The 13329-nt window shown below is 41.5% G+C and overlaps 1 protein-coding gene across 11 annotated transcripts in view; it reads left to right on the top strand.

Annotated features, from left to right (window-relative positions):
- The window catches only part of CNOT1 (CCR4-NOT transcription complex subunit 1), a 53493-nt gene that overhangs the window by 6365 nt on the left and 33799 nt on the right, over positions 1–13329 (top strand). For all 11 annotated transcript variants that reach the window (XM_015279115.4, XM_015279111.4, XM_015279113.4 and 8 more), the window contains exons 3-14: positions 2326–2433; positions 3436–3534; positions 4003–4071; positions 4175–4229; positions 4649–4852; positions 6337–6505; positions 7658–7784; positions 8069–8179; positions 9888–10058; positions 10211–10338; positions 11837–12077; positions 12828–12947. In XM_015279115.4, coding sequence (XP_015134601.1) covers positions 2326–2433; positions 3436–3534; positions 4003–4071; positions 4175–4229; positions 4649–4852; positions 6337–6505; positions 7658–7784; positions 8069–8179; positions 9888–10058; positions 10211–10338; positions 11837–12077; positions 12828–12947 — 1602 coding nt within the window. The remainder of the gene's footprint in view (positions 1–2325; positions 2434–3435; positions 3535–4002; positions 4072–4174; positions 4230–4648; positions 4853–6336; positions 6506–7657; positions 7785–8068; positions 8180–9887; positions 10059–10210; positions 10339–11836; positions 12078–12827; positions 12948–13329) is intronic.

Raw genomic sequence — 13329 nt, 5'->3', positions numbered from 1 at the left:
TGCCTAAGCATACAGAGTATGTGGAAAAGCATACTTGCAAGTGTTCTTTTCACATATGATTAGTGAAAATAGCCTCTGATCTTAAGCTGCTGGCTTTCTTCCAGTTTGCACTTCTGAACAAAATGCCATAGACTTTAAATGCATCACTAGAGAACGTAAAGGTGACAGTGCTGATTTTTGCTTTAACGCGCTTTCAGTGACCGTCTAACATGGGTGATGTTTTAAGACTGCTTTAAAAAAACTGAACGTGTATTTAAAAAAATCTTCTATGCGTTTTGTCAGAAAGATAAATTCAAAAGAGTGACTTCCTTCAAAATGGATTTGGTGGTTTCCTTTTTCCTGAATTAGTGGTGAGGAGAGAAGGGCTTTGAGGGCAGACTCGTCTAGGAAGGCAGAGCTCTCTGCACTCGGTTGAACAGAGCTGGAAGGCAGTTATTTCTGAGCTAAGCCTGTGTTTGCCTGAGCAAAATCCAGCTTGTCTGTGTGATAAATGCAAATACACATGGTTCTACTACCTGTAGCTTACAATGGAGCTCAGTTTAACAGTTGCCAGAAGCAGGCATGTTTCATACAGGAAAGCTACCAATTCCCTTTCTCTATTTCCCAGAAAAGAACTTCTATATCCATGTAGTAGAGCTGAGAAATGCCTATGATGCACTTCCAGCCTTTATTTCCTCCAAGCACATGTTTAATTTTCAAATGCATAACCTTCTGAAGTTACTTCTAAACTAAGGAAGGAATCTAATTTTGATGCAGAGATGTACTGATAACTTCACTGTGTACAGTTCTCTTCTGCATCCATCTGCTTTGATGAATTCATCATGGTTGTAGCTCACTAGAAGATGGATCCAGCTTCATTCCAGTCTTGTTACCACGTCTAAATCTACGTATTTGATTGGGATTGTTTTCTGAAGCGTGAACTAACTCAGAGTTGCTTGACTGAGAAGCTTCCTACAAGTTCGTGGGGGGTGGCTGCCCTCAGAGGCAGTACTGTCAGGCATAGTTAAAGTGGGCTATCTGCTCTGGGCTGATGTATCACAGACACCTATGTTCTCACCACCAGTCAGGATGCAGGGCTGTCTCGAAATGGATGTTCCTTTCCAGCAGAACAAAGCTTGGCAGCCACTGGGATAAGCAAAGGGAAGGGAAGCATATGGTCCGATAATGACAGGAATTGAGCTGAAAGCCATCAGTCAGCAGAGCTGAAGTGGATGCAGCCAGAAGCAGTGCTCCTTGTCTTTTTGCACAAGGAAACCACCAGCAAGCAGGGAGGTTTGTGGCAGGGCAAAGCACTGAACTTAATGGAAGGAGCTGGAGTACAGGCAGAGCTGCTGGGGCATGCTTACATGTCTTGTGGAGACAATGGCAGCATCTCACTGATAAATGAGGGTTCGATTTGATGTTTGCTGCTGTTGGACAAATAAAGCAAGCTACTGGTGATTAAGTAACTTGAAGCTTCTGCCTGTATGGATTCTATTATAGACAAGTGATGCCATGCAGTTAGATAAGATTTTAAAAAATGAATAAATACTGAAACAACCTGAAGGTTCTTCAGATGACAAGCTGATGAGCCAGGCTGTAGTCAGGAGTTAAAGCAAATGTTGGGATGCTAACAAAGACATGGACTTACAAAGAGTTAGAAGTGACTGATTGATGCTTAAAAGATGTGGATCACCTATTGCTGAGCTATAGAATTGGGCTGAATGAGCTCTAATGACAAGGGAGAAGTCTCAACCACAGGTGTTCAGCATGTGCTGTTTGCTTTTAAAGTTTGCCAATGAGCAAGTTAGAGATGGTTGGCTTTTTAAGTTTAAAGGCAGGAAACACTTACTGTGTAGTGTTTTAAAAGAGCCTGGAGTAATTGTGGCAGTCAGACATGAGCAGGAGACAGAACAGAAGCTGCAAGCTCAGTGAAGCTGCAGTACTGTCTGGGCTACATCCCTTGTCTTGCAGAGGTGCACGCTGTCCCAGGGCTCTGTGCTCTTGTGGGCTGAGATGCAGAAAATGTAGGGGAAAAATACAGAGAAGTGGGACTGTGGCACCACGTGGATCCTGGGCTACTTTAGTGGCAGAGATGCTTGAAGTTTTTCTTCCATGACTTGGGTCTAGATTCTTTTCCTATCGCCTTCTGTATTTTTAATCTGCAGATAGGTTTAATGACTTGCCTTTTAGGTTACTGATTAAAGGGCCAATGTTCTCATTTGTGTTAAAACTGTAGGTGAATGAACCACTAGAAGCATTGCTGTATCCATGGTAATAGTCCCAGATCATGCTTTATAACTACTGTTTTCTACCGAGGTTTTTTTTTTGGATGTTTTCTTTCAGATTGTGAATAGGCACGGTCCCGAGGCAGACAGGCATTTACTACGCTGTCTATTCTCGCACGTGGATTTCAGTGGCGATGGTAAAAGCAGTGGCAAAGATTTCCATCAGGTAAAGTCTGCACTCGGGCAGTTCCTTGTTGGCTTTATGTGTGCAAAAGCTGCAACAGGGTGTGATCCATTCTGAGCACACAGGGGTTGAAGATGGTAGCAGCAAGTGAACTTCTGTTGTGGCATGTGGCTGTTCTATTGCAAACACCTCCTGACAACTCTGAAAGGGCAGATAATAGCAGGACAAGAGGAAGTGGTTTTAAGTTGAAGGTGGGAAGATTTAGGTTGAATTTCAGGGGGAAGTTCTTTACAATGAGAGCAATGAGGTGCTGGAACAGCTGCCTGAGAGAGGCTGTGGATGCCCCATCTCTGGAGGTGTTCAAGGCCAGGTTGGATGGGGCCCTGGGCAGCCTGGTGTAGTATTAAATGTGGAGGTTGGCAGCTCTGCCTGCAGCAGGGGGGTTGGAGCTTCATGATCCTTGAGGTCTCTTCCAACCCAAGGCATTCTATGATTTTATGACTGCCTAGTCCTGTAATCTGAAGACAGTAAACTACTGATAACTGACTCTTAAAGCACCTTGATCTGGGAAAACAGCTTACATACAGTTGCTTTTTTCACGACACACAATGCTCTCCTTGAAAGCCTTTGTCCCAGGTCACTAACTGACACTTCTGGTATTAGCTCATGTTTTTCATCCTTAAGCAATACTGGTGCAGACTTCTTAACTCACATAAAAGAACTAAATATTCTTAGATTGTCTACTGCAATGTGTGAGGGTGCTTACAGAAAATGAAATGTCTCACATTTGCATATCAGTTTTCTTTAACATTTAATGGATGTGTATTCAGTCACTTTCTCAGTCTTAGGGGGAAAACCAAACAGAACCTGAAATAAATGTGACTGAAAAGGAACGAGTTAAATGAGTGGGGATGAAAATTTAGGCACTTGCAAGACTTTTGTGCTTCATGTGTAGTTCTCCTGTGTGTATTGAAAAGTAGAATCTTTGTTTTATTGTCCTGTGTCAAAACAATATGAATGTTGAAGTTGCTTTGCTCTTCCCAGACTCAATTTCTGATCCAGGAGTGTGCGTCGCTGATTACAAAACCAAACTTTATCTCGACGCTGTCCTACGCCATTGACAATCCATTGCACTATCAGAAGGTGTGTATGTTTGTGCACAGGATCCTACTGGGCTTTTTCATGGCTGGAATTGGTTGTGGTAAAGTCTTCAAAAGTTGAACTTGCATAGTTGTGTTTTGTTAGAGCTAGTTATTCAGGAGAATAACTTCTAAAAAACAAATAAAAGCTTTATCTAACGTATGTTACCTAATGGCTTGTTTGTGGCAGGCAGTACCAAAGTAAATCATCAGCGCTTCTGTTTCTGTCAGTATAAAAGCCATGACAGGGATTTAATTGTGAAGTTAAATTAATACAGGGAGTAAACTTTTGGTCTACACACATCCAAAAATAGTCCTAGAGATGCTTAGCTTTCCACTATAAGCTGTGTTAGCTTGCAGTAGAACAGTTACTAATATTCAAGACCTGCAAACAGGCATCTAGATTGCCTGCTATGACAAGTGAGACTAATCACAAAATCAGCTCTATTTAACTTTTTGTTACTCATTTCAGAGTCTAAAGCCTTCACCCCATTTATTTGCCCAATTGAGTAAAGTCATCAAATTAAGTAAAGTTCAAGAGGTAGGTGAACCTTCTGTTTTCAAACTGTTTTAGTGTTTTATGACTGAGCTTGTTGAAAAGGGCGATGTCTCCTTACTGTTGTTTGGGGTTTTTTTGTTTGTAGGTGATATTTGGTCTCGCTTTACTGAACTCTTTCAGCTCAGATCTACGAGGTTTTGGTAAGTGAGCCTTCCAAAACACCACAGCAAAGACACTTGTTTCCCATTTAAGCAGTAGGGCTTTCTAAGTAAGTAGGTATTTGCATGCGTGATATTGCAGTCAGTGAAGGCGCTGAAGTCTTAAAGCCTTTTCTGGGGAGGGCAATAGGTAACGTGGCCATCTTGTCTCCTGTGAAGTCAGAGGTCCCTTCAATGAGTGACTTGCTAGGTAATGAGTCAGACTGAGGTAGTATCTTACTGTTATGGTTGTCCACTAACAATTAAGCTCAGAGGTTTGAATTATGAAGTTTATCTTTAAATCTGAACTGTTGTAGTTTGTGATCAACAAACTCAGAGTAAGAGAATGGTACTTAACTGAAATAAATCGTTATATTGAAAACAGATTTCAGATTTTGACTCTTCTCTTTTGCATTCAACAGCTGCCCAGTTTATCAAACAGAAACTCCCAGATCTTTTACGCTCTTACATTGACGCGGACGTCAGTGGAAATCAAGAAGGTGGCTTCCAAGATATTGCAATAGAGGTCCTGCACCTTCTCCTCTCCCATCTCCTTTTTGGGCAGAAGGGAGCCTTTGGGGTGGGACAGGAACAGATTGACGCTTTCCTCAAAACATTACGTAGAGGTAAGTGTGGTGTTTTTCTGGGAGCCAGACTAAGTGCCAATTTAGAAATGGGCATTTGTAAACCTGCTGTCAGTACAGGCTGCTGAAATGGGGGTGGGGCTGAGGTAGAACTCAGTAATTTTTCCTAACAAAACTGACAGAAGTACTACTGCTCTGACTTCTGGCCAGAATGGTATTTCTTTTAGCTTGCAGGAACTTGAGACAACCTTAAGGCTTGGTTTTTTTTTGGTTTGGTTTTTTTTTTTTGAAAGACTTTTGATTAAATAAGCGTATTAAATAAGATGATATTTTAGTCTACTTGTTTGCTTGTGTGGGATGGCACTTGTGGTTTTAACTAACACATAACAGTGCATTGTAGTTGGAAAAGCCTGAGCTCCTCTACAGGGTAAGGAACATAGACTTTAACATGTTGTTGTTTTTTTTTTAAAGCTTTAAAATCATTAACTTGAAAGAGTAATCACTGGGTGTTCTATATTAGGTGCAGATCTGTGAAATACTAGCAGAGTATGGGATGTGGTTTCTGATTAAATTCCTGGAATCTCCCATTCACCTTGTGTGGTGGCAGGGGGATAATGTCAATGAGATGTGAAGTGGTAGTCCTTTCCTTTCCAAAACCAAAGTGCGAACTGTAAACACTTGAGGATGAGAATTTGGACTCAAAAACTGTGTTTAACACAACCCACTGCTTGGTTCTACACAGATCTAGAGGAATTCATCCTTTGTACAGGAGAGCAGAATGTTTCTACCATTTGTTCAGGTGTGACTTCTTAGGTCATGCTTGCTTTAATGAAGATTAGTGCATTAGCTTCTGTTATTTTCCTTGCTTTGATGTGGGAAACTTGGAACTCTTCTCTGAGTGGCCCCAAAGGGTATTGGAGGTATTATGCGTTGTCTTCAAGACAGTGCTGTGTAAGGAGGACCTGCCCATAGGTTGTCTTTACTCTGCTATTTTGCTGTGAACAAAACTGCCAGCAATACTTGTCATCTTCTCAGTACTGTGTCTTCTCTAAACTTTTTTTTCCCTGAGAGGAAGAGTGAGTATTCTTCCATCCTCAAGTGCCTCAGTTTGACTGAAGTACTTCTTAAGCTGTGGACTCGATAGCAACTCCTTTGTTTCCTAATAATTCCCAGTATGGGGGAGAGCCTTCTTTACTGCTGTATTATTCCTTGCTCTGTGCTTTTTTTGGGTGGCTGCTGTTAGCAACAGTCTGTAGCTGTAAAGCTCCCACTGCAGCTGCTGGTTTTCTTGGGCAGCTGCAGTGAAAATATTAATCTAGTCTCTTGTACGTTCTTGTTCTCTGAGAACATCTGAGGGTCAGCAGGGAACTACTAGGTGGTATGGAAGAATACTTGAAGCAGCGTCTGAATTTCCTTGCTGCTGCAGAAATTTTAGTATGGCATTCTGTTTCTGAATAGCCAGTTGCATACAACAACTATTGTTCTGGGTCTTTGACGTGACTTTGTTTCATTATGTTTGCCTTCAGATTTTCCCCAGGAGCGTTGCCCTGTGGTGCTTGCACCACTTCTATACCCTGAAAAACGGGACATTCTAATGGACAGGATCCTGCCTGATTCTGGAGGGATAGCCAAAACAATGATGGAGAGTTCTCTGGCAGACTTTATGCAAGAAGTTGGCTATGGCTTTTGTACAAGGTTTGTAGGAAAAGACAATTTTTTCTAAGTGAAATCAAGCACTTTGGGTGCTGGTGGCTTTCTTTATTTCTCAAGATGCACAAGATTAAGAAAGAGCAACGTAAACTATTTTGAGATTGTCAGTTTTAATCCTTATTTTGTTTTGCTTTCTTCTGTTGTGTGTAGCTTTTCTGTTGAAATTGTATATTATGATGTCGTGGTAAAAACTGTTAGCTAAAGATATTCGCCTTCCCTGGGAAGGTTTTATAAACAAGGAGGATGGTTACATTCCTAAAAACAAGATGGTTTAGTAAACATGAGTCCCACCTAAATCCTATTCTGCACTTATGGCACACTCCTGCTGGCTCACTGACCACATGAAGTGAATTACAGAACTGCAGATAATAGTGTCTCTTCAAGGGAGTTGCCCAACAGCAGCTTCTTGTTTGTACAGTGCTTATCAAAGCTTAAACTTCATAATTAAGATTACTTGAAGCTGTGGAATATAATTATGATAGTGAATTGCTGGTGATAAAGTGGAGTATCCTGACAGCTGCTTCAGAGCCTGTGCCTGCTTAGGCTTATTTTGGTAGAAATACAGCTGTCTTAAACTTGCCCTGGCTTTGCGTGTATATTTGTGTACATACTTAACCCACATTCTCATTCAGAGTATTCCAGATTCTCTTGGCTATCTTCCCCTTCTATAAATGTGAAATATGCATCTCTGTTAGCTGGAGTTGCTAGTGTTGTGTGAAACAGGCTGCCGTTTAAAGAGCTGTGTAGGCTTGCTGAGAGCCATGTGAGCATGACTATACATCTTTGCACCTAGCACAGATACTGTGTGCCATTGATTGTTTATATACGTGTGTGAGTTGTCATGATTACCAGAAATACAGGAGGAAAAACTAGATGATAGTTAGAATGCCTCTACTGAGGAATTATTTTGAATATCTTACGAGTTTATTTCATGCTATATATCTGTTACCTTTCCATAAATAGAATCTTATAATACAGTTGCTAGGGCTCAAGGAGAGTGCTGTAATACCTGACCATGGTAGCAGGAGCCTGCAAACATGTGGCTGTTTCTGGCTTAGGCTCGTTCTGAGGGCTAAGCCTGTGTTGTTTGAAGGATGATTGGCTTTATTGAAGTCTGTCTGTTTTGTCCCATCCTAGCATTGAAGAATGTCGCAACATAATCATGCAGTTTGGAGTCCGGGAGGTGACGGCTGCCCAGGTTGCCAGGGTTCTGGGGATGATGGCTCGAACGCATTCGGGGTTGACAGATGGTATTCCATTACAAGTGAGTGCTGTACAGGATGGGTTGTTTGTATTTTAATAAGTGGAAATTGGGAAATGAAAACTTAAGAATGTAAACTTTTATTATTCAATATTTATACTTCTGAAGGTTCTATTGTAAAGTTCTGTAATACCTTCTTGAGTGAAGGATTTTTTAGCAGCATGCAAGTGGTGTCATTACTGGTCTGAACCTCTCTTTTCATTTGTAGTGAGAAGTTCTATGGCTGGTGGGCTTTGAGAGTTCTCTATTTCTAGCCAATGCTTGATTGGGTAGTGTTTAACTTGCAGTCTATTTCGGCTCCTGGCAGTGGAATTTGGAGTGATGGGAAAGATAAAAGTGATGGAGCACAAGCCCATACCTGGAATGTGGAGGTCCTAATTGATGTTCTTAAAGAGCTGGTAAGTTTTCTGAGCACCTTGATCTTCAGTGCTGAACAGTTCAAAGAAAGGCATGAATATAAAGCTTTTTGAGTTCCAGCAGCCTGAATGGCTTTGAATCTGAATAATGTATTTGTGCTGCTGTGCTTCAGTGATGGGTTTTTCCCATTGAAGGAGAGTATTTTGAAGAACTGTGGTAAATAAAAACTACCTGAATGGCTAACGTGGGTGCGGCTTGTGATTCATTCCATGCTGCTCATTCCCGTGTGTTGTTGTATGTCTGAAGGGTTTTCAGTTTGAGCAGTTTATTTCTGACTGTGGAACACATCTGTGCATAAGGCACCTTGTTCTGAAAAGCTTCACTGCAGGCATTAGTAATGAAGAAGAAACAAAATATTTTTGTAGCTACTCATTCCAAACCTCCCAGTGCTGCTGGTGTGTGTGATGATTGGGTGGTTAAACGCCGGGATAGGCTCCCGAGGGAGGTGGTTGAGTCACCGTCCATGGATGTGTTTAAGAGCTGTTTGGATGTGGTGCTCAGAGGTATGATTTAGCAGAAGGTTGTTAGAGTGAGGGTACTACAGTTAGGTTGCGGTTGGACTCAATGATCTTTGAGATCCTTTCCAACCTGAGTAATTCTATGATTTTTTTCATCATTTCTTGAGCAGCATTTTTTAATTAGCACAGTGAAACATGAGGGCCGTTTCCTTTCTCTACTAGGCAAGAGAGAGTTTTGTGTGGTCCCTCTAGTCTATGCAGGAGTTGCTTGGTTTTAGAAAAACCAAAAACTAGCTTGCCCTTAATTATGTACCAATACCTGAATCCCTTTGTGCTGTGTAGATAACAGAAGGTTTTGCTTGCTAATGTAGCTGTACTATTTCAATTCTTACAAAAAGCTCTCTTCTGCTTCTATCTTTTGTTTCCTTTAAGGAAACTGCTTTAATTTTTTTCATTCTATAGCAATGCATACAATTGTGGAAATGACTGCAGTTGTGGTTTACCCAACTGGCATGAGCGTACCTGTTTGTTCCTCATGTTCTCAATAAATGATTTTTTATTCTTCAAGCACTTCATTCTTTTATTCAATTTTGTAGTTGTATACAAGCACACCCAAAGCCTTTCTTAGCCTTTTGATGCGCACTTCACATTTACTTTGTGTCACATCAGCTTGTCAGGAAGTGGGCACAATGTGCAGTCAGTATCTTCAGCTCTTGCATTTGGTGCTCACCTACCTTTGGAAGAAGTGGTCTGCATTTTGTAATGGCCCTTGTTCCCTCCAATCTCCTTCATATGGAAGTTAAACACTATTGATGAAAATCTAATGGGTGCTTTGCGAGTGCTTGCACTGTAAATTCTTCAGGAAGAAAGCAAGTCCTGCTTGGCAGCTGGTCAGATCCATCTGCCTCTTGCTGGAGAGTGTATGGAAGCCTACAAAAGGAGTGAGCTAGAGTGCTGAGAAATTAGCTGTTTTAGTTGTTTTGGTTTTAATTTAATGTTTGGAAGGATGTACAGCTACTGGCTGTAGTGCTGGGGGAAGTGCAAACTCATGGACTGGCTTCAAACACTAGCTTGCATCGTGTTTAGATAGTTCTACAAACTTTGTTTTAAAAAGAACACAGACTGTTTTCAACTAAAAGTTGGGTGGATACTAAGCTGGAGTGGAGTTCTTAGAAGCAAGTACTGAGGATTGTGATGTTTAAAGCTGACTACTCCTGTTTTTTGCATACAGAATCCTAGCCTGGATTTCAAAGTAGTAACGTATGAATTGGACCACCCAGGATTTCAGATTCGTGACAGCAAAGGCCTGCATATTGTGGTGTTTGGCATCCAGAGAGGGCTAGGCATGGAAGTTTTTCCAGTTAACGCCATATACAGACCTTGGAAGCATGCAGAGGGCCAGGTAAGCTTACCAGCATTTAGTCTGTCATAATGCAGCTGAGCCAAGCCCCTGGTTTACCTGGTTAGACAAAAAGGCTGGAGTTCTGCAAAATGCAGCTGTGAAGGAACATGCTAACTCTAGCCTCCTAAACTGCTTTTGGTTTCTCTTTCTAGCTCTCCTTCATTCAACATTCCCTCATAAACCCGGACATCTTTTGTTTTGCTGACTACCCTTGTCATGCTGTTACCACAGACATCCTGAAAGCACCACCAGAGGATGACAATCGAGAAATTGCTACATGGTAAACCTGCTCTGCCCAAACTGCTTTTCTTACCTAGATTTAGAGTAAGACAACTTATTTGGTCAGATGTGACTTTATCTTAATGCAGCATGATATCTCCGTAGCTGTGTGTACATTTCCAGTAAATGAGCTGTTACTATTTTCCTGTGTTTGATCAGTGAAAGTTCTTGTATTAGAACTTCCTGTATATTTCCATAATATCTGAAAATGTATTACTAGTTGTTTTTATTGTTAGGAGAATTCCTGCAAATGTGTTTTGGTGAATCTTAGGACTGGAGGTGGTGTGATAGAGGAGTTAGGATCTTAAATCTGTCTTTTGTAAGATAACATTGGAGAAACTTGCTCCACCTACATGAAATAGCTCTTGGGATTTATATAGTTCATTTGGGGAGCTATTCATAGAATCATAGACTGGGGTTGAATAGGGCCACAGAGCTCATTGAGTTCCAACCCCCTGCTGTGTGCAGGGTTGCCAACCACCAAACCAGGCTGCCTGGAGCCACATCCAGCCTGGAGTTGAGCCCCTACAGGGATGGGGCAGCCACAACCTCCTTGGGCAACCTGTTCCAGTGCATCACCACCCTCTGGGTGAAAAAGCTCCTCCCAGTATCTAACCTAAACCTCCCCTGTCTCAATTTAAAACCATTTCCCCTTGTCCTCTCACTATTCACCCTTGTAAACAGCCGTTCCCCCGTCCTGTTTATACGCTCCCTTCAGGTACAGTAAGGCCACAATGAGGTCTCCCCAGAGCCTTCCCTTTTCCAAGCTAAACAAGCCCAGTTCCCTCAACCTTTCTTCACAAAAGAGGTGTTCCTGTCCTCTGATTGTCCTAGCAGCCGTCCTCTGGACCTGGTCCAAGAGCTCAACATCCTTGCTGTCCTGGAGGCCCCAGGCTTGTTGAGTTAGTTGCACAAAATGGAATTGTATGACTCTGTGAGCTGACTGGTTACAGCTTCTTTTAATATATCTGTATGGCTGATTTCAGTGCTGGTTGTTTCTGTTCCCGTTGTGTGGCCTGAAATAAGGAACTGAAGGATGGGGAAGATGGTTAAAGTCAGAGGAGGTGACAGTAGTTATACCTGTGTGAAATAGAGAAAAATATTCCACAGGTTTCACACGTGGAATCTCAGGTGTCACAAAAGAAGCCTATTTCACTTCTGGCAGTGTATTCCAAGTTCAGTTATTCCGGTAACACTTCTAGCTGAACTTTTGACATCTGTGTTCAATTCTCCATCTTCCTGAACAGAACAAGAAGAGCTCTTAAGTTCATTTTGGTATATTTTTATCTATTTTTATTTTGTCTGTTCTTGTTATTCTTCATGGATAAGGTTGCTACTGGAGTCTTAATTATATTCAGTAGGAGCTGCAATTTCAGGTTGCTTGCACTGGGCAGTCTTGCAATTGATGCTACAAACTGCATAAATCCGGGTTACTGTAAGTAAACTGGTTTGTAACCTTTGGGGGGGGGAACTTGTCTGTCTTTTTTTCTTTCTGTTAGGAAGAGCCTGGATTTGATCGAATCTCTGTTACGGTTGGCAGAAGTGGGACAGTATGAGCAGGTTAAGCAGCTCTTCAGTTTTCCCATCAAGCATTGCCCAGATATGTTGGTATTGGCCTTATTGCAGATCAACACTTCCTGGCATACCTTGCGCCATGAACTCATCTCCACGCTCATGCCAATCTTCCTTGGCAACCATCCCAATTCTGCCATCATTTTGCACTATGCATGGCATGGGCAGGTAAGTGTTTTCACTGGTGCTAAACCTTTATGATTAAACTAAAGTTTTATTTATTTATTTCTGAGAGAGAGAAGCTCACACTAATATGTAGAAATTTTAAGCAGTAAGGGGAGGAAGTTCAAAACAAATAGCTTCCATCAGTGTGCTTGAGTAAAAGGTAGAGGCTATTCTTGGTATAAAGAAACTGCATACACGGTGACTTCTATTGAAAGTTTAGGAGTGTTTTCTGAAGGTTTAGGGCTGGCCTTCAAAGAGAACTTCCATGCAAAAGGAGGGCAGATACACGTACAAACTCCATGCTCTTAATGAACAAACAGTAGGCTTATTTCTATGGTTTTTCCTTTCATCTTGGCTTTACTTGTGCCTACTGGTAGTTAAGCAAGTACAAATCAAAGGAAAAAAGACGGAAAGACCCTCTGGGATGAGAGGAGAGTCTGCATTAAAGAATGTTTTATTCTTTAGAGTACAGTAGAGTCAGTGTGTAACTGGGGGAAATTAGACCTCTCCAACTGTAGGAAACCTGTAAAGGATGTACATTCTCATCATTCATAGCTGTTCTACATCTTCTGGTTGAGCTCCTGGATAATTTTGTTACCTTGTGATAAGAGTCCAACTAAGAGACTAAGTTCTGTAGCTGAGTAGCAAATGTGTTTGTGTTAGGCTTTAGAGGTAAGGTATCATACTAAATGTTCAAATAGTTGATCCTTTTCCTAGAGACATGAAGTACAATCCTAATTTAATTCTTCTTAGGGTCAGTCTCCTTCGATTCGCCAGCTTATCATGCATGCAATGGCAGAATGGTACATGAGAGGGGAGCAGTATGACCAGGCAAAATTGTCACGTATTCTTGATGTGGCGCAAGACTTGAAGGTGAGTTTTGCAAAGCACCGTTGTTATTTTCTGTCTGGTGTCTTATGCAGACTTGCTCATCTTGTAATATAGGCTAGGCTTAACTTAGATGTGACTCATTTAGTAAGGATTGCTAAGAAGCAGTATAATAGAGCTGCTTGCTTTGTGCATGTACTGTAAATCCAGGAAGAGCTTCAACTGTTTTAACCTTGAACACATTGAAATGGGAATTGTAGAAAATATCCTTCAGGCATTTGAAGGTGACATCTCTGAGACTGATGGAATGGAGGTTTCCTAAGAATACTGCTTTGCAACTGTTTACGTGTTCACAAAAGACTGGAGGTCACCTGATATCTTAGAGGCCTTTATCACTTCCTAAAGTGAGATGCAAAGTAATTGGGTG

The sequence above is a fragment of the Gallus gallus genome, chromosome 11 (assembly GCF_016699485.2).
Source record: "Gallus gallus isolate bGalGal1 chromosome 11, bGalGal1.mat.broiler.GRCg7b, whole genome shotgun sequence".
In the NCBI taxonomy this organism is placed as follows: Eukaryota; Metazoa; Chordata; class Aves; order Galliformes; family Phasianidae; genus Gallus; species Gallus gallus.
Note: the sequence above shows the minus strand (reverse complement) of the source record. Positions and strands in the feature narration are given on the sequence as shown.